The 21,680-nt window shown below is 38.6% G+C and overlaps 1 protein-coding gene and 1 long non-coding RNA gene across 3 annotated transcripts in view; both read left to right on the top strand.

Annotated features, from left to right (window-relative positions):
• Nucleotides 1-21,680, top strand: part of Tps1 (Trehalose-6-phosphate synthase 1) — a 47,573-nt gene that overhangs the window by 25,685 nt on the left and 208 nt on the right. For both annotated transcript variants that reach the window (XM_076520914.1, XM_076520913.1), the window contains 8 exons: nt 13,812-13,976; nt 14,081-14,309; nt 14,608-14,924; nt 14,996-15,369; nt 15,464-15,655; nt 16,948-17,275; nt 17,375-17,668; nt 17,794-21,680. The exon at nt 17,794-21,680 is cut by the window's right edge and continues 208 nt beyond it. In XM_076520914.1, coding sequence (XP_076377029.1) covers nt 13,812-13,976; nt 14,081-14,309; nt 14,608-14,924; nt 14,996-15,369; nt 15,464-15,655; nt 16,948-17,275; nt 17,375-17,668; nt 17,794-18,036 — 2,142 coding nt within the window. In that variant the 3' untranslated portion in view covers nt 18,037-21,680. The remainder of the gene's footprint in view (nt 1-13,811; nt 13,977-14,080; nt 14,310-14,607; nt 14,925-14,995; nt 15,370-15,463; nt 15,656-16,947; nt 17,276-17,374; nt 17,669-17,793) is intronic.
• LOC117218485 (uncharacterized) lies at nt 15,662-16,412 on the top strand. Its single transcript, XR_004489775.2, has 2 exons — nt 15,662-16,167; nt 16,235-16,412. It is a non-coding gene; the product is annotated as an uncharacterized LOC117218485 (long non-coding RNA).

The following is a 21,680-nucleotide window of genomic DNA, read 5'->3' as shown; positions in this document are numbered from 1 at the left end:
CTTTGATTTAAAAAAAAAAAGAAAACTTATTATTCTACGATGATTTTTCGCGGAGTTATCGTCGGTCAAAGTTGGCTAATTTTAATCCAACGTTTTCCTATGCTATAATTTTTTTGAGCCGCACAATTAAGAAATAAATAATTCAAAAGTACTTCAATGGAATAATTGTCGGAAATATAATAAAATATTCTAAATTTTCGATGTATGCGTGAAAGATGAACAGTTTTAACATTTAATAAATTCGGTATTGCGAGTATTCGTTTGCACTTCGTAGAAATGTTTAAAAGTATGGACTATAAATGTTTAAAAATATAAAGAGTTAAAGGAACAGTTGTCTGACTAACCTCTCTTTAATTCCGCGGAATAACGTAGTTGTAGAAAGAGCTTTAAATGAACGTGTAAGTTCCCCAAAGGCTGATTTTGTTTCGACCAATGCAGAAGAGTTCGAAATAAACATGAACTTCTGAACCCGCGTTCCTGGAATGTCAAACCGGAATGGTCTCTGGCATCATCGAAGAATTTTTCAATAACATTCATAGAGTAAACAAATTATTTATATCTCGTGATAAAACGTTGTCAAAAAAAGAAACAAAAAAAAACAGATCTGTTTCTCGCCTAACAGCATCGCTAGAAAGTGAGGAAGTTGAAGCTGACGTTAAACTGCGAACAGGGTTATCAGAATAGAGTCATTAGAGGTCTTGCAATGTCAGTTCATTTAGACATCGATTAGAAAGTTCAGCATATCCATCCGATAACTTCGTGTTTTTAGTATCGTGTATCTTAGCGGTTCTCTTCGTTTCAACGAAGGAAAATGTTCGTAATTACGACGCACCAATTGACAGCGTGCCTCCCCATAATTCAAGCGATCGTATCTACCGATAACTGTTCATTTTGTTTGTCTACACTTCCGCTATCAGTCTGCACGCATCGTTCGAAGACCTTTCGCTGCGAGTACAAATGTATTTGGGTTATTCCATTGACCGTGGAATCAGTATTGGTTCAAGGAATTATCGCGGTCAGTTTTTCCTTGTACGAGTCTCGTTTTATTTCTTTACTTCTAGGCTGTCGACCTTATTCGACGATACGATTAGGTCGCATACGTTGTGTTGTCGGCGGGCTGGAAATATTCTTTTTTTTTACTTTATATATATATATAAAGTAAATATATATAATATAATTATTTATATATGTACATATTATTAATTAATTATATATATATATATATATATATATATATTTATTTATAATTATACATATAATAATATAAATATAATATTAATATATAATATAATATTATATAATATATATATATATATATATATATATATATATATATAATTAATTAATAATATGTACATATATAAATAATTATATTATATATATTATAATATTAAATTAGATTAGATTGATTAAATTATTTATTAAAACCATTATGAAACACCGCCTTAATTGTCACCTCTATTTGAAACATTAGCACAAATAATGCAATAGCAAATACAGGGAGAATATCTCTTAATCGCGCGGATCTCTTAATCGCAGTTTTCACAGCATAAGTAAAACAAATATAATTCTTTTTGTTACGCTGTAAGAGTGTAGATAAAACTCAAGTTATCATCGTACATACGGGAAAGTAAAAGAATATTAACAAGTAATAATAATAATATAAGAAAAAGTTTTAAGGATAAAACAGTTGCAGGAAGAAGATAGAAGATAGCAGCCAAAAATGCAGCAAGAAAAGTTAAAATGAGAAAATATAATATCACAATGTAGCTTAAATTAGAAATTAGAAATTATTCTATCGTACAGTAGTATAAATATTCAGCAATAATACTTTTCATTTCGATAAAAAGCGATGAAAAGCGTTCTATAAATTGGAGCCTAAAATTTTTGAAACTAATAAATTATTATCAAGAAAACAGTTAACGTTTTTTTTTTTAAATTTTATTCGACCGAGTGAAAAGTAGGATCGAGTACACGGCTTGTTAAATGTCTCTTCTTACGACCGACTTACACACGCTAATGCGTAACGCTATATTTTAGTGATTCACCGAAATCTAAAAATGTTTCTACTCTATTTGTAGCATCGCGTTTCAGACCGGTTGTAGTCTAGTGGTTGTAAATCGCTTTACGATTTATTCTCGTTATTAGAAAATATTAACGGAGAACCGCAATTTCACATGTATACGAATACGTTTATCGGTGCACATATCAATCGTTATTAACTTATATCTAAGTCACATTCTCGCGAAGGTATTTTTTTTATCTACATAGACTTTGACGTTCAATGAAAGATTTTTCTGAAGTCCGATCGAGCTTGTTAGCCGCTTTGAACTTGACCTCGACCAGCTGATGCTTAGTCGGTCCGAGTTAATCGACGCTAATCACCACCAACCGAATCGACCAGTATCGACTTAATCGAATCGCGATGCGCCGTGGAACAAATTTGATTCCTCGACTCGATTCTCTTCTCGTTGTCTTTTCGCGTCATTCAGGTTCGAAACCGACCCATTTCTTCGTGCTGCCAGTTCATGCTTTAACGATCGATATTTTTTTAAACAGAACTATAGAAGGAACAAATGAAAACGATAGATCTACGATCAGTTCTTTAAGATATATTATGATACATTAAGCATTAATAGCAATTTTATTTTCTTCGAACAATTGGTAATTGTTTCAGTCGACAAAGAAGTTTTTCCTTTCATTTTGATTTTTGTAAAATAACCTGCGGAAATAAGAATTTACGTAAATATACGCGGTATAATAATAATAACACAGAAGTAAATATTCAAAACATACGAATACATTGGGTAGTTGCAAAAGTGATTTCGCTCTTTCCATATATAGAATACTTACAACAGAAATTACTTCTTGAACAAATGTTAGTTTTCACTAAAATTGCAATTTAAATAACAAATCGTAGCTATGTACCTCTTGCGCATGATCAATGTACTCGTGGTAACAGAAAATGTAGCGATTTCCTCATACTCGTCGAAAATAGCCGACCGGTCGAAAGTGTTCAAAGAGCACGGGGAATCTACGATGATCTCTGATCGAGTGTAACGGTGCTCGATGGAGCAATAAAGCCCCAGAGTTCGACTCCGCGAAATAACTAATTTTTCATACGATAATTGCTGTCACACGGGCCACGATATTGCTACAGAGATTTCTTCCGAGAAACGGTTTCTCGTGTACGGGAGGAGAAGCTCGTCGGATCTTCACGAGGCGGACCTTGGAAGCGAATCCGATCGATCAAACATCCGTGTGACCTTATTCGGGTATCGCGGCGAAGAAGTATTGGAGCAACTCCTTAAATGGCTCTCGCGAGAGTCGATCAGCTCGGATACGAATGGATCTGAGGCAAGGATCCACGGTGTCACGATTATCGTGTCGGGAGGTCGAGTCGGGTTATCGGTGGCGTGACGCCGGCGAATCTCCCGGCGATTTATCATTCGCATAGGGATCGCGCCTACGCTCGATAAAATGGTCCTTGTTGCGATTAGGGTAGTCATACGCTTCGATTTTCTCTTGTTTCCTTATCTGATTCGCCTCTCGTCGAATTTGTGTATCCATATGTATGTATTTGTGTGTGTGTTTTTTTTTCATATTTCAACTTATTTCGATATTTTTTCTTCTTTTTTCCTGCCTTTTTTTCTTTTTGTTTGTGCTCATGCGATTGCTATCTAAAATCTCCCTATTTGTTATTACTTCTTCTGTAACGAAGGATTTTTTTACCTGCATACACGAGAAAAATTATTATTATTATAATTTTTTCGACGCTTGTTCCTCGGGCCTGCTATTTATTCACAAATTATTTCTTATTATTTCTTTCTCAATTTGTCAAATGTGGTGTAGCTCCCTTTTGTTGTTTAGAAATTTCTTAGATTCTTGTTTTCCGATAATCGAGACGGACGTATATTACATCCTCTATTTTTTATTTATCAATTATATTGCTTATGCAGAGTAATTTATTTTTATCTTTCATTTTATAAATTGCAGAAAAGATTCTTTCTGTTATCGAGGAATTTATCAGACTCTTTCATATTTGCTGCAAACGAGGAATACAATTGTTTTTAATAAGTGATATATTCTTCGGTGGTATTATTTTCGGGATATCGATGAGTTCTCCATGATTGCTGCACGTAACTGATGGAGGATGCATGCAATGGATAGACACGTCGAAATTGCACTTGACGATGCATCCGATGATGATTGAGCTGGGGACAAGTAGAAACAGCGTTCGATGAACAGACAAGATCGTCAAGCATTCAGCGATATATGTGCATTCTCGACGATTATTCAAATTCGTGACAATAGCCATCGCGTTCCAATTATTTCGGCGTGTTTTAAATGAGATAATATAACAATATATTCGAGGTCGATATAATAATTGAACATAATACTATATATATATACAAGTAAGCATTAATATAAAAATGTGTATAAATCTTTTTGGAAATTGATATTGTTATCTTCAGTTCTTCCATTGAAAATCTTAGATAATTTTAATTTTATCAATCCTCGATAAGAGATCCACAAGAATTAATTGAATCGTTGTCATCCTCCATTGGTGAGATCTACGAAGAAACATCTTACGATTTATGACTAGACTGCGGATCGATATGCAAAATGAAAATGTTCTGCATTGACTGGAAAAAGCTAATTATTCCTGTCTTAAATAACTTTAATCATAGACAGCGGATTTTATGCATTTTTATAGCAAAAATGACTAACTGAAATATAAAATTGTGAAGACGTAAGAAGAATTGAATAATATTGTTACACCATTTCCAGCTTATCAAAATTATTAAATAAAACTATTCATTTTTACGTAATTTTTGTTTCCTAGAATCGTTTTGTAAAATTTCTATTTTGCTTAAAGATCTGCAGTCTACTTATAAATAATAAAATCGAATTATCAAATTCTTTTAACGGTGTCACTGTGTTTCGTGTCTCGCCCACTCATTTTTCTTATAAATGCATAAAATCAGCAGTCTAATTACGAAAATCTTCCTTAATTACTATTTTACTATTTAATTATTTTTTTTACGCCAACTAAAAAATTCCATTCGGCGAACATAGAACAATAATACAATTAATTTTCGTTAACAAATTTACATTATTTACAAATTTCTATTTGCCACGAATGCACGAAGATCCAGGATTAGATAATTACAAATTCTCTCCGAACGTTCGAGAAACAGGGACAAATGTTTCCAACGAAGAAATACATTTCTAAGATTGAAACTGTTAATGATCTTCTCGAGAAGCAAGGAAACGATAAGAGGGTGGTTAACGCTCGCCGATCATTAGCGACGGTTCAGTTGATCGATTGGCGGGTCAACCTAGTTTCGATTCGCGTTCGCTTTACGTCGCGAATTTCTCGGCGATCACGCCCACGTGGCTCTCCGGATGCACGTCACGTGGAGCCGGCCGCGTTTCGCGAACTTTTCTCGCCGGTTTTACGGCGACCGATGTCGCCGATGCGATCTGTCAGTCAGCTTGGCGGGACTCAAGATAACGAGGATTTCGACGTGACGCGTTATCGTCGCCGTTCGACACATTTCGATCGCGTAAACGCCAGCTAGTGGTCACGGGGACGGACGCGTGGGAGGGAAAAAGGGATGCGAAGAAGGTTCGTTCTCCTTTCGCGCGTCCCGGAAGCGACAACTGTCTTGGAGTATTTCAAGATCGACCTTCGAGGCCGCGTGATCGATGTCATGCAAAGTGCAAGGCCTCCCGAGTTGAATTATTTAAGGATCATAAACGCGACGAGTTTTTCTTCTGACATTTTCTGCCTTACTTATGGTAGTAATAGTTATCCCAGAATGTCAAGAACGATTCTCGGCTGACAAGGTAGATGAGCATTGAATTCTAGATAAATTGGTGGAAATCAGAGGTGGGTATCATTATTATTGTTTCGATTAAGTATTTATCTAATATAATTATATCCGAATTAATTCTTTTTTCTATGAATATTATCATTTTTTTTTAGATGAATATTTTACTGGAATAACGATTGTTCGTTGTTCGTCAGAAATTATTTTCTCTATTTATCTCGACCAGAGATTTGAAAATTGTTCGGATAGAAATTCTAAAATTATTCGCATAATAACGAACTCGAAATTGCAGGCTACTTGCATTTGCTATGCAGATTCCAATGAAATACATTAAAAATTATATGAAAACAGAAACAAAAAAAATATAAAATATGTTTAAGAATTAAAAATGAAAAATTTCAAAAGATTCGTTCTAATCTAGTTTATTTTTGCTAAATTATACAAAATATTTAAAACGCGAATTTCACGTTGCGGTTCGAAGGCTAATTACCTGCTGAGAAGTTATATTGAAGCGTAGAAATGATTTCTCTTCGAAATGAACTTCTTGCAAACAGTTCGCTTCGTGAAACGAAGATACTCTTCGTTTCTGACGTTTTACGTCCTCGCGTTACGAGGAACGCGAATCTTATCGGGAACCAGTCGACGTTGAAAGATATAATTCGAAACAATAAAATCACAGTGATCCCATTGTGAAAGGATAAACTGTTGTGACGCGGACGTGCGGTAAAAACGGACGCTGCTGAAGTCTGGAAACGGGGGTGTACCACGATAGAACGCGAAGCAGCTGACTTTTACAACGGCCATCGTAATCTTGACGTTTGACATCGGTCGCGAAAAAATCGCGAAAATACAGATATTTAGCAATCTATTGTTCAACATCCCGGGTTGCTCGGTTTTCCGACCACGACGATGGATTTCATTCGTTCAATGACCATTCGCTCGGAACAAACATCCGCACGATAATTCTCTCTTGCTTGTTCGCCGTCGTTAGACGAATATTGTTTACGTCGATTCACTTCGATATTGGTAACATACGTAGTGTCATCGTTAACACGATACAGATTAATTTGCTACGTTAGAAACAGAGCTTAGCTTCTCTTCGAACGTGTTCGCTTGTGCAACAGGTGCATAAGTATGCACGCGTAAAATATTGAATTATTTATATGAAATCATTCTATATTCGCATATTTTTCAACAATAATCTGAGATATATATATTATCGATAATGTCCACTTTGTTCTATTCTATTCTATTCTATTCTATTCTATTCTATTCTATTCTATTCTATTTCATTTTATTTTATTTTATTTTATATATATAACAGATATTTTATACTTATATTTATATTTATATTATATTATATTATATATTATTTATATTATATTTATATCTGTTACATATATAAAATAAAATAAAATAGAATAGAATAGAATAAAGTGGACAGATATTTTATATTTATATTTATATTTATATTATATTATATTATATATTATTTATATTTATATATATATATAATAAATATAATATAAATATAAATATAAATATAAAATATCTGTTATATATATAAAATAAAATAAAATAAAATAGAATAGAATAGAATAGAATAGAATAGAATAGAATAAAGTGGACATTATCAATAAGCTCTCACAGATCAGTATCCAAATTGAAAGTACCTATTAAAGTACCTATTTAAAAGTACCTATCTAACTGGGCTCACGATAGACCCGAAATAAACAATTAAAAAATGCTAATTCTAGATTAACAATAATCTAAAAAAAACACTAAAGCACAAGGAGAATTAAACTTTCACTGAAAACTAAAATAGAAATACAACGTTGTGGTGAGACGAATAACCGTAGCATACTAACGAACGGTTAACGAAGACCGGCGAAGCTCTTAGCCCTCCCTCTACCTCGATCTAGTTCGCGAGATGAAGTACGCCGAAAGCAGAAGCGGCGAATCTAGGTTGATCACTCGGCTCGTTAGCACGTCCGAGTAATCGCGGTAAGGCGAAAAGCACGAGCGCACGGAAAGACGAGAGAGCTACGAGAGCACATTATGTATTATACACGGCCGGTTGTTTCGCAACAGGCAGGGGTCAGACGTTTCGCTGGCGAAGATTACTTGGTTTCGCGTACGACGTAGACAGTAATCAATCCGGCGCGGCGGCGATGCGGGCGCGCGCGCGAGCTCGCTCGACCGTCGAAAAACGAACGGAACGATCGAAAACAATTTTAATTGCCCGTTATCGGGGACGCTCGACGAGCGAGCGTCATACACCCGCGCCGCATCACAATCGACCGAGATACACGGCAAACCGATCCGCGCCCTCTTTGTCCTCTCCGCACGCAACCAACCCCCTTTCTTTTATTCAAAACATGTTGTTAAAACGCGTCGGCTGCACGTGATCTAGCCGTTCTATCGTCGACAGTCTTGTTTGTGAGATTCTTGCGAGAACTCGCCGCTGTTCGATCCTCGATCTTCATAGTTCTTTCGTGATGCTTCCGGCCTCTGTCTGCGCTGCTACCGGAGGTAAGCTTAAAAGCTTTTGGACGTCTTCATCGCCGTGACCAACGTCTATTTCAACCCCTATGCCTGTGGAATATACGATGGATAAAAACGATGAGTTTGAAGATCATAGTAAAATAATTTTACGATTCTTTGTATCGTAGACTTTATATCCACGCATTTGCAATATTGTATCTTCGTTTAATCGTTTACGACGACCTATCTGGTATTATTGTACCATCGACTTGTCTTGATGCATTCTTCTTGATATATAGCAAAATTTCTGTGGCTACCCATTTCTTGGACAGTCATAGATCGATCTAATTTTTAAAATACGTAAACAACATTCGCAGAACATGATCATACGACAAGACGTTTTAAACAGTGTTCAAGCATGTTTAAACGATTAGTACATTGTAATGAATGGTTAAGGGAGAAGGATTGAAAATATATATATATATATATATATATATATATATATATATATATATATTTATAATAGATAATAATAGTACATACATACGTACATATACATACACATACCGTAAAACCATGCATCACCGCAACTTATTTTGTTCTTTAGGATCGATTTCTACCAGAAGTAATTCTACAACGTGTAAGATAAATGTGTAAATAATTGTTTTAATCGAAAATTGAACATTTTCATATCAGTCGAAGAGCCGAACTTATTAATAAAAGTCATAACGAGGAAAAGATGGAGAAGAGAACCGCGCTTCTGCGGTGGATCGATAAGGGATTGTTTGAGCAATTAATTAACTAACAAATGACTAGATAACGACGAGCACTGTGACAATTTCCTCCGGTCGTCGCGCGTTATTCGCTTCGTTATCCGCCGGTCGTGTTTTGTTTATTGGCGTCGCGGCCTTCTTGATTCGCGGGCTCGTGAAAACACGTTCTTTCGACCGGCGATTGACGTAAACGCCAATGGGAGACTAATCGCTGATGAGTTATTAATGCCTCTCCGCGTAGACATAACCATCGAGGGTGGCGGATCTGACGTAGGGATCGCGATCGAGACAGAAACAAAACGTTGTGCAACGTACGATTTATCGGGCAGTAAATTGCGTAGAGGTAATCCGCGAAGAAATTTCAGGCTTCCAAATTTTCATTTGAAATATTCGAAGAATACTACATTTCGATGTACGCTTCGCGACAAAAATTTTGATTTATTTAACATTACAATCTAGGTTTCGTTTATATACGAACTTGTAAAAGACCACTATATAAACATGCACAAATGAAATATTGGGTTGGCAACTAAGTAATTGCCAATTTGTTCAATGAGATAAAAAATTTTTTTTACTTGGAACGAAGTTTAATCTGTAATGTATTTTCCATTTTGTTCGATGACCTTTTGCCATCTCTCTGACAACTTGAAAATTCCACGCTCGTAGAAAGTCTGATCCTTTTCGGCCAAAAACTGAGTTAAGTGAGATTTTACAGCGTCATCATCATTAAAAGTTTTACCACGAAGGGAGTTGTCCAGGGATCGAAATAAGTGGTAATCCGATGGCGCGAGATCAGGGCTATATGGTGGGTGTAACATCAATTCCCAACCAATATCCATCAATTTTTGCCGAGTGGACAAAGACGTGTGCGGCCTAGCATTGTCCTGCTGGAAAATGACACCTTTACGATTGACCAATTCTGCTCGCTTTTCCTTGACCGCTGCATTCAATTTGTCCAGTTGCTAATATTCACGGATAATAAAAAATAACATAATAATAACAATAATAATAATAATTTTATAATATGACATTTACAGATATCATAAAAATGGGAGTGAGAGACATCTATAACTGAAATCGGCAATTACTTAGTTGCCAACCCAATAGAATTAAATCTCGTCGGTCCGAACAATTTCGTTTGAAAAAAGAAACGAATTTTTATGGGAATATAGTGCAACAAAATGATAACAGATCTAACCACAAATGTATATAGCAACAAATCGATCGATCATATTTAATGCTGTAATATTTCGTGAATTCTGCTTTACATTTAATAACAAGAATTTTTATCCGTATTGACTTTAAGTCGATGTAAAAGATCAGACGGTTCTTCTTCGAACTATCTTCTTCTTGCGTCGAACTATTAAAAAAATAAGGAATAACTTCGATGAGAACAGTTGCAGGAGAAATTGTTGGGGGGATAGAAAAAGCGAATAAAAACAGCAGCATGATTTCGACGAAATTATAACTTCGGTTTCGAAGGAATCGATTCAAATAAATTGAGAGGCACGCGAGCATGGAGTACGATCGAGCCATCGTGTCTGACTATTGCTCGCTATTTCCACTTGCCAGGAACATCGACTACAACGTTGTTTTCGTTCCATCGATCGCGCTATCAAGCGGTTGTGTATCAAATTATTGCAGAACACTGCGGGTGACATAACGACGATAGCATTCGACAAAGTGAACTATAACGGGATATTCCAGGGTCCGCAGATTAAAATTGAACCAGACTTTTTTTCGATCGATCGATTTTTTGAAAACTGGCGTCGACGTTGTTATCGTCTCTAAATAACTGTCCACGTCGAGATGTTACGACATTGCTGACTGGCAATGTTTACAAACATTGCGATGGATAGAAGTAATCGATAACGTAGCGACACGAGCAGGAAAATCGTATTGTGTTTTTTTTTCTCTGGTGTACGTGTATTCGTCAGACATCGGAGAGGAATTTTCTTCAGGCGAAACCTTGAATACTTTATTTGTTTTTTTTTTTTTATTGTTTCCACGTTAGCTATCGATGTTTCTGCTGTGATGCGAGTTTTGTTATTGTTCGCGTTAATTGCATTGATTATTCAGTGATTATCGTTAGCGGATTTTATGCAATCATGACAGAAAACGGGATGGTGCAATTGACAACAGTTTAATGATTACAAGCATCTTGAAACGTCAGTTAATTAAGATTATTGAAGAAAGATAGGAACTTCTGCTGTCGCTTTTGCGATTGACAAAGACCAGTTTTTATTTTGCACGAAGACCCACGATCTAATTATCTAACAGTAAGCAATATCGAACGTATGTACATGTAACAACTCTGTATTTGCTAAATAAACCATCTGGTTTAACACTAGATTGCCGGAGCGAGTCAATTTGACTCATTTACGATTTTATTGCTACATATTTATAGCAATATATATATATATATATATAGGCGAACCCTTCAGGAACCCCTCATTTCTAGATATATAACTGTATATCTAACTTAAATAATTTTCTCTCTCTCTCTCTATATATATATATATATAGGTCATTGTTTTTCGTAGATAACTTGTATACAAAGTCGCGGATTGCATTTTCGCTAAGGAGAAAGTTACTTCAAATGACCCCAGGAACCTCCCATTTCCGGATTGCGAGATATTTTTGGGACACCCTGTATATAGAATTTTTCTCTCTTTCTCTCTCTATATATATAAGAGTTACTACAGAAAAATGCTATTATCATTTTATTTTATTTATTAATGCTTAACACTAGATTGCCTAAGCGAGTGAATTTGATTCTTTTACGATTTTATTGCTATATATAGTTATCGCTTAGGCAATATAGTGTTAAGCATTAATAAATAAAATAAAATGATAATAGCATTTTTCTGCAGTAACTCTTATCGATGTAACAAGACGCTTTGAAGTAAATGCAGTATCTCGTAGCGGCAGCAGTATCGTGAAACGGTACTCGTCCTCGTGGAACGCTCTCCTCGAGCTGCAAGCTATCCATTAATTAAGGAATAGCTCGTCTTCTTCCTCCTGCAGCACAAAGACATTTTTGTCGTTCCCCTCTCAAACCGTAACGCGTTTATCGTACACGTTAGATTTATATTTCGATCGTGCCTTAAATCGCTCGGAGATTCGTTCAATTGCTATAAACAGCTATGCGGCTTCGATCGAACGAAGTAACTAATAACTTGGTAACTGTTAAATCGACTGTCGATACGTCAGCGTTGATCGTCGCGCGCGTCTGCATATCATCGTCCTTGGTGAACAACAGTGTGCTCTGGACGCACTCTGGATGCGACAAAGAAAAATCTCATTATTGGAAATTAATCGCAACTTTAACCCTTTGTCTCCGTTATTTCATAATAACCACTTTGTTGTCGGTAACTTCCCGTTCCTAGTAATTCATTCATCTTTGTACAAACTCCAATTTGTATGGCTCCTTTTGTGGAAGCAACGACGGAGAGATTAATTTTGTCACGTTAACACGTTCCGTGCCGAGCTTTTTTTACTCGAATCTTCACACTTTGATATTTTACTAAAACTTGATGTATTACGTGCAATTATTAATTCTCGTACACATAACAACGTAACAAAAACTTATCAACGCCCATTCTTGCGGTGGAAATTGATTCTTCGGTTCTAAATTTCTTGTAAACAATTTGTTCAGTTCACTAAGTAAACATGCAAGCGTGTACCATCGATGGTACACGTGGCACGGAACGTGTTAAATAGCTCTTTCGGTGAACATAGAAAATAGATTCTGTAGGTGCACATATATGTGCACTTATAAAGTTTATTTAATATTCAGTTAAATAACATTAAGTTAAATATCAAGTTATTATTCAGATAATCTTGAATTACAGTTAAAGATCTATATGGTTTCATAACACCGAGTTCAGTGTCTATGTACTAAAGAGAAAACTAACTTTCAAGTAATGGAACTTATGGTTATCTTTATGGCGGTTTATAAAAGATCCTCGAAACAATTTGAACAATTTTCACCTAGTTGTATTAAAAATCTGCAAGCATAGATCAACACTTTATTTACCGGAAGCCTTATTAATAGGTTCTTCGATGACCGAAGACAATACGTAAGTTCGATCATTTTCTTTCAAATAATAGTTTTACAGAAGAAACTGTTACATCCTGTTGATCTAACGAATTTCATGGATTGTGGATCAGATTATTATACAAGGTGTCCCAGAAATGTCTCGTAATCCGGAAATGGCGGGTTCCTTGGATCATTTGAAGCAACTTCTTCCTTTACAAAAATTTTCTCCGAGGCACCCTTAACGAGTTATTAACGAAAAACAGTGACCAATAAGAATCGAGTACGGCTGACGCGAGGCGGCCCAGTCAACCAGCGCACGAAGTTGGCTCGGTCGCCACGCGCCAGCTGAGCTGGGATTCGACCGCCTCGACCGCTGGCGCCGTTGGCTCGGCCACCTCGCGTCAGCCGTACCCGATTCTTATTGGTCACTGTTTTTCGTTAATAACTCGTTAATGGTGCCTCGGAGAAAATTTTTGTAAAGGAAAAAGTTGCTTCAAATGACCCGAGGAACCCGCCAGACATTTTTGGGACACCCTGTATATGTTGAACAATTTTTTCGGAGATTTTTAGAGAACCAATTTAGAAAGCTTGTTTAGAAACAGGCTTAGAAGAGACCTTACAATCCCTGACATAATTAAGTTCCCGCTAATAAAGTCCGAATGTTTGCTTGTCCAGGTGGTAGCGGTGCACGTGGAGCCGACGATCTTCGACTCGTACTACAACGGTTGCTGCAATGGCACGTTCTGGCCACTGTTCCATTCTATGCCCGACAGGGCGACCTTCATCGCGGAACATTGGCGCGCGTATTCCAGGGTCAACGAGGAATTCGCCGCGAAGACCGTAAGTTCCATCGAATGCAATCGATTTGAATAATTCTACGCTGGTAGGAATGTTCCGGGACACTGTCACGCATAACAACGAACAATCGTTCATCTTGAATTCAGGTCGCGGCGCTCAAGCAGATCCACAAGGAGCAAGAAAATCAATCGAACGGTACGCCGTTGGTCTGGGTGCACGACTATCATTTGATGCTGGCCGCCAACTGGATTCGACAAGCCGCCGACGAGAATAATCTCAGGTTAAAGTTGGGATTCTTCCTCCACATCCCTTTCCCGCCATGGGACATATTCAGGCTGTTCCCATGGGCTGATGAAATCCTCCAGGGAATGCTGGGTGAGCTTGCCTTCGTCTTGCTGGTCGACGGACGAATTGTTGATCGTTGTTCAAGTTGAATCACTCGGTTCGTTGAAATTCGATGGAGCTATTTGCATCAGTTTTGAGAAGCAGGATGCGCTTCGATGTCCCCTAAAGGACTAGAAGCAAGATGAAACCTCTGATCTAGCGAATATCCTTGAGCGATCGATCCGCTCTGATTCAACTGCAGCAATTGGTCCCAGTTTTGTCGGCCAACCGGTTGGTTTATGTTCAATGATAGGACTCCATTTCTGATGAAAGTAAAATCGCGTGCCAGGTTGCGACATGGTCGGTTTTCACATTCGGGACTATTGTCTGAACTTCGTCGAGTGCTGCCAGAGAAGTCTCGGCTGCAGGGTCGACCGCAAGAACCTGTTGGTGGAGCACGGTGGCCGAACCGTGCGTGTCCGACCGCTTCCAATTGGTATTCCCTTCGACAGGTTCGTCTCGCTGGCCGAGACCGCCAATAAAGTTATGCTGACTAATCAGAAGATCGTGTTAGGCGTCGATCGTCTGGACTACACGAAGGGACTGGTCCACAGACTGAAGGCTTTCGAGATGCTGCTGGAGAAACACCCCGAGCATCGTGAACAGGTGGGGGCTATAATACAGAAAAATACAAAATCACGTCATAGACCAGTCGACCAACGATTGTTCTTTTCTAGGTAACCATGCTCCAAATCGCCGTGCCATCGAGGACAGACGTACGCGAGTACCAGGACCTGAAACTGGACATGGACCAGCTGATAGGTCGTATCAATGGCCAATTCACGACACCGAATTGGTCACCGATTCGCTACATTTACGGCTGCGTCAGCCAGAATGAACTGGCAGCGTTCTACAGGGATGCTGCTGTCGCTCTGGTCACACCGCTCAGGGATGGCATGAACCTGGTAGCCAAAGAGTTCGTCGCTTGCCAGATCAATACACCTCCGGGTGTGTTGATCGTCTCTCCGTTCGCTGGTGCTGGGGAAATGATGCACGAGGCCTTGATCTGCAACCCTTATGAGATCGACGAAGCGGCAGAAGTTATACACAGGTAGTTTGTGAACCTTGGCCCATGAAAGTTTCACAAAACTATCTATATACCGGTGTGTCTTTCCGAACTCTCTAACCGATTGTTGTGTTCCTAGAGCACTTACTATGCCAGAAGACGAGCGCACGTTAAGGATGAACTACTTGCGACGTCGTGAGAGAATCTACGACGTTAATTATTGGATGAAGTCGTTCCTGCAGGTGATGGGTTCGTTGGAAGAACGTGACTCCGTTGGTGCAACGACGATGCAACCCGTGACCATGGACGATTTCGACGATTACTTGAGCAAGTAGGTATCATTGGAGTTATCGGATGTGCATGACTGGGCCCGACCAGAGCACACGCTTAAACGGGAACCAATAATGTACGACGAAAGTTGATTCAAGTAAGGTGATAACGATGTAACAGTAAGAAATCCTTATCCAACAATTAATCGCACTCTAATGTTATAAGCAAACGGTTTGCTTATACATTATTCGATGGGGGATGCTTCTAAAAATCAATGATCTCGTTCAACGAAAGCGATGAAATGGAATGCAATGCAGAAGAAGTCTCGAATACGACTCAATAGTCGAATTAATTTCTTAAGTTAAGCATGAGTTTGGGTACGTCGCAGCGTGGGATATACGAATTATCACCATGGTGCTTTCGATAGTTCCGAGGACTATGATTCTGTATTAATTTGGCATGACGAAGGATCATGTTCACTCTTAGGGGGCATGTTGACTCTATGAGCTTGCAGCGATTTCTATGTTACTGTATCATTCACGGCAAGGCCTGTATAAACAATGAATCGAAATGGTAGTATCTTTAATCCGCTAACCATTGGAACCACCTTCAAAAATCGATTCAAAGTTCGTTATTTTAGAGTTGCAGACATGAGGACTCTGTTGGCGATAGCGCAGTTTAGTATCAAGAGTCAAGAACCCAAAGATGATTTGGTATTCGTTTTTACTCATCCAGAATCCTGAAGCCTTGGGTTCACCGTATGGGAAAGACGTCGTTCAGCAATAAAATAGCCGCGACATCTTGTACGCTACAAGTTATTGATTTGTCGCTTGAGACTCTCTCTCTCTCTCTCTATTTGTCAAGTCGATCGCACAAGTCGATCTCAATTTTCTATAATTTCCTTGACGGGGTACTGTTAAAATCAACTAGAAGCACATTGTTAAAGTCATTCTGCCCGATTAGCGAGTATAGAAACAGTCAAGCGAGTATCTTCGGCAGCGACAAGCATTGCTACAAGTTCTTAGGGTCCAGCATGTCCTCCGAGAGTTAACATCCATGGTCCTACCTCGAATTAACTTGGCACGTGTTCTATCTCCTATTAAGTCCATTCCCAGCGCCGCACAAAATTCTCCCAGATACAGTCCAATCGGTAATGTGAATGAAGGGGATATTTCTCGTTGAGAAGAAGATTTTTCTGGGTGCCGTTCGCGACTTGACCATCGCGCTTGGAGAAAGAAAGTTGCACCACTCGATCAGAGAACGCTTTTGGAAGACGGCGGGCCCGCGCGTGCGATGCGACCTGACTCATGATGAAAGCCGGGTAACCTTCCAGTGATAACACATGTCCCCTAGGTATATCGGCGACAACCATAAGCTGGCCCTGCTGCTGGATTACGACGGTACCCTGGCGCCTATCGCTACTCACCCGGACCTCGCTATTTTACCTCTAGAAACCAAAAACGTCTTGCAGAGGCTTTCTAATATGTCTGACGTGTACATAGCGATCATATCAGGTAGAAACGTGAACAACGTTAAATCGATGGTCGGCATCGAGGGCATCACCTATGCTGGGAACCACGGATTGGAGATCCTACACCCGGACGGTAGCAAATTCGTTCATCCGGTGCCTGGTGAACTCGAGGGGAAGGTGGCAAACCTGATGCAAACTTTGCAGGAGCAAGTGAGCACTTCTCTGTATTACCATGTTATAATAGTTGAAACTTTGGAGGTTTCTTGCTCTTATAGATGCTAATATACTAACGATCTCTATGATCCCCAGTTGTGTAAGGCTGGCGCCTGGGTGGAAAACAAGGGTGCCCTTTTGACGTATCACTACCGCGAGACGCCCATGGAACTTCGTACATCAATGGTTGAGCAGGCGAAGAAGATCATCGAGGATGCTGGCTTCAAGGCTGGTCTTGCACACTGCGCCATCGAGGCCAAGCCACCGGTAGAGTGGAACAAGGGCCACGCTTCCATCTACATCTTGCGTACAGCCTTCGGGTTAGACTGGAGCGAGCGTATCAGGATCATCTATGCTGGTGATGATGTCACCGATGAAGACGCTATGAGGGTACAATCACCTATTGTATCGATGTTGACAGTGAACTCATTCCTTCTATCTAATCCTACTATACAATCTTCTATTAGATTCTTATATAAAAGTTACCAATTGTAAAAGAAGTTTACTATTCGCAGGCGTTGAAAGGTATGGCAGCCACATTCCGAGTGGCCTCGTCGCACATCATCCGCACATCGGCCGAGCGACGTTTGCCAAGCACGGACTCCGTATTGACCATGCTGAAGTGGGTGGAGAGACACTTGAGCAGACGCAAACCCCGCAGTAGCTGCGCCGATATTCCATCGAGATTCCGCCGCAGCAGCGCTGGAATCACCATGGAGATGTCCTATACACCAACGAACGCGGTTCTAGAATCGTAGGTGACGCCGTAACATTCTTTCATAGCACAACTGCGTGTCTCTGCGAGAGAAGACACGCGTGCGTCACAGGCTTTTAATGTACTGGTAGAGTAAGACCAAGCAAGCGAGAGGAAAGAAGGGATCGCAAGTGGGTCGTAGGGAATCTCTGTCGCAGGTAGCGTAAATTAATAATTCAGACTGCGTTTGCGGGACCGCTGAAGAGTTAAATAGGAGAGTCGAATGGTTCTTTCTTGGCCGTACCTTGAATCGAACGAGAGCAACTCACTTCCGGGAACCTTGGGTCTTGAGGATTTCAATCCAGGAGCACAAGCCGAGGGACCGATCTTCTCCCGTTGCGTTTTTAATCGACCGTTTGAACCTTTCGAACGATATGTATATCTCCGGTAATCGTCGATGTAGCTTTAAATCCAAATCTGCACGGGGAATATGCGAATGAATATTCACGTGTTGCTAAATTTTTCTCCATCAAATAAACGCATGGTCTTCACGTTCCTCTACCACTCGCTGTAATCGTTGCTTTGTCCAGTGGCGGACTCACTTCCGGCGTAACCGCCGGAAGCCGTAGTACTTAGCTATTAGTTTTAGACAAAGAGTCGCTCAAAGTAACGGAACAATCTCGATAAACGCGTTCCTTAGAAGCTGTTTTCAAACCGTTTGTTTTATTTTACTTTTTCTTTTTGTACGAAGTTATACAATTGTTGAACCAGACACCGACGCAAGTTCTTCAAGTACCGAACGACTGTATTCGTTTTCGTTCTTATCCGCCTGTGATGGCGGATCGTATTGGATTCTTCGAAATTCGATATCTCCAGATTCGTCGAATAGCAAATCATTGTACATGTGAAAATTATTCTTCGATCGCCGAAACGTTTCATCGGATTCGTATACCTTTTTATATAACATCGGTAGAATTGTTATGTTGCTGTATTTATATTACTCAACGATATACAAGTCGATGATAGCGCTGGTAATATATTGTAATGTTAATACATCTATATTACACACCCACACACACGTGCGCGCCGATGTATACATACATTCGTTGTTGAGAAGTGAAACATTTTACGTTTGGTAACTCAGTTGGTCTTTAGTTCTGTAGATTTCTTTTAGTTTCTAAAAATTACCCGTTGATGATAAAATTGTCGTGTAAAGAACAGTGCCAATTGGAATGATCACGAGATGCGATGCGCATTGATCATTCGCAGAATGAAGATTGACACATGAAAAAGTTCTAGCGTAGACACACGATTTCTTTAATTTCTTTAATCTTTTCGTGTAAAAAGACACATTTGATGACTAGGTTACTTACCTATTAACAAGCGTTAATTCGTCGGTGCACAGTTTAAGTAAGATATCCAGTTTCTTGTCATTAAAATCCCAGAAATATTATGTTATTCCTGTGATTGTCCTTTTCATGCGACCTATATGAGTCAGACTTACACAAACACAAGCGCGAACACGATCTTATCGAAGGGACAATTATGTTGAAACACGGACAAATTTTACACATTTTTCTAAGTAGAATAAGTCGCTTGTAAGGATCTATTCCATGTGTTTATCACAACTCTTGATGGTGCGTGACGAAAACTAAAATGGATATCATATTTTCCATCGATATATTTTCTGGATCGAATTTCATCAATGATATCAGAGAGTTCAGAATAGATCTTAAAGAAAATCTTTGAGTTATGTTGAAATAAAATGGCCGTCCCTATGCGTACGTATAACGAGCATGGCCCTATCCTGAGTGAAATATAGCGATGAAAGAAAGAAGATGAAGATTTTCTTGAACGTGAATTTTTCTATGGGTCATTTTATTGCGACTGATGTATATAGATTAACAATATATCAACCACTGCAACAGTCAATGAACGGTAAACGTACAACTGGTTATTAAATGTTTTTAGAGAAGAATGATAGTTACAGCAGCCGAAAGTGTTATGTTTCACGACGAAGCTGTCTTCACTGTCATTAGATTTGTTTCGAGCTTCTTCGTTGCGTGCTCATAAGTGTCCATAGTTGTGCATAGTAACTCGCAGACCGATTCAAATATTCGAAACTGTAATCACGCTGCTGATCCGTATGCAAACTCCCATTTTACGAAATTGTGACAAAACCTTTATGCTAAAAGTAAAATAGATGTGTCATTGATGTTCCTCAAAGTTTTGTCATAAAGATCTTTTGCATACATATCTGCAGTTCCGTGATAAAGCTCTAATTTTCAATTCTGTCTCATGTCAAAACTTATATGCTTCAGGTAAGAAGATGAAATTCTCTACAAAATAAAGCTGCGAGTCACTGTATATAACACCGAATATACGTTCACAAAACCTAAGCACGTATATATACGTGGAGTGTCCCAATCTACAGTTACACAAACGAGAGATTTATTGCGGTGCATATATGTATATACGTGTATTTTTATATGTAGAAACTTTTGAATCCAATACAAAGAAAGATGTAACGAGAGAAGACAAATTATTATTATATATTATTATAAATTATTAACAAGTTCTGTGTCCCCTGGGGTTACCAAATTCCAATCGAAAAGAAAACATTAAGTCATCAAAAATTAGAAAGCTCAATAAGTTAAATAATGGGAAAGTATAAAATGCAACAGAATTAAATAGGAAACTAATTTATTTACGATTCCGTATATATTGTATACATACAGCTTTGTATATTCTACTCATAGTACTAACAATAAGTTAAGAAGATCGTTCACCTAATCGAACAAATGCTTCCAATATGAGCCATCCCGCGCCACAGAACATGTTAAATATCGCTATAATGAACGTGAACAACTCGTTCCTGTCCGGGACAACTGTTTCTACGATTATGGTTACGTGTGTTGTAATCTGATGAACAAAACGAGCTGGTCGAAGTAATTGGAGATACTTTTACGAATTCGCGTCCGTTCCATTTTTTAAGGAATCGAAGAAGCGAGTTATCATTACCCCGACGTCGATTACAGAACAATCGATTTGAAATGTTTTCGATGTAAACAATTGTACAATTGATAAAAAGTAAACTTTGATTTGCCTCCGATCTCGTTTGCGAAGTACTCCGTTCGTTTGCGAAAAAAAGTACTTGTGTTCGTAGAATTCTAGGATTATTTCCAGTGGCTTGACCTGCGGGAAGAAGGTCTGCTCCCCACCAATCCAATCTCGTATTTTCATCTTGGTATCCATTAGTCAATTATTCTCATTGCTAGTCAATATATAAGAAGCGAGAACTCGGAAGTCGAGCGACGCTACGAGCGTAGTGTTGTGATACGTCGAAATGGCGAAAAGAAAAGTGAGTTAGAGTAAATGTAGAACGGTATACGATGTCATATCTCTTAACTGAAAGTATGGAAAACGTATGTGTGTATACAGTGCACGTATGTGTGCAACAGTTACACGTGCTGTATATGTATGCATACATAGAGTGTCTTATAATGTGCCTGTAACGAAGTCCCAACACAAATTGTAGCAAAATAATGAAAAACGATCTAAAAAAAAAGAAAGGAAAGGAGAAGATGGAACCAAGAAGAATTTGTTAAATGAATTCGTCTACGTTTTTGTATGAGTACTTAGTTTTTACCTCGATATACATTAAGCGAGACAAGTGAACGATATTTATGTATATGTGTATAAACCCGC

Source organism: Megalopta genalis, chromosome 4 (genome assembly GCF_051020955.1).
Source record: "Megalopta genalis isolate 19385.01 chromosome 4, iyMegGena1_principal, whole genome shotgun sequence".
Taxonomy (NCBI): domain Eukaryota; kingdom Metazoa; phylum Arthropoda; class Insecta; order Hymenoptera; family Halictidae; genus Megalopta; species Megalopta genalis.
The sequence above is the reverse complement of the archived record's forward strand: the minus strand, read 5'-3'. Positions and strand labels throughout refer to the sequence as shown.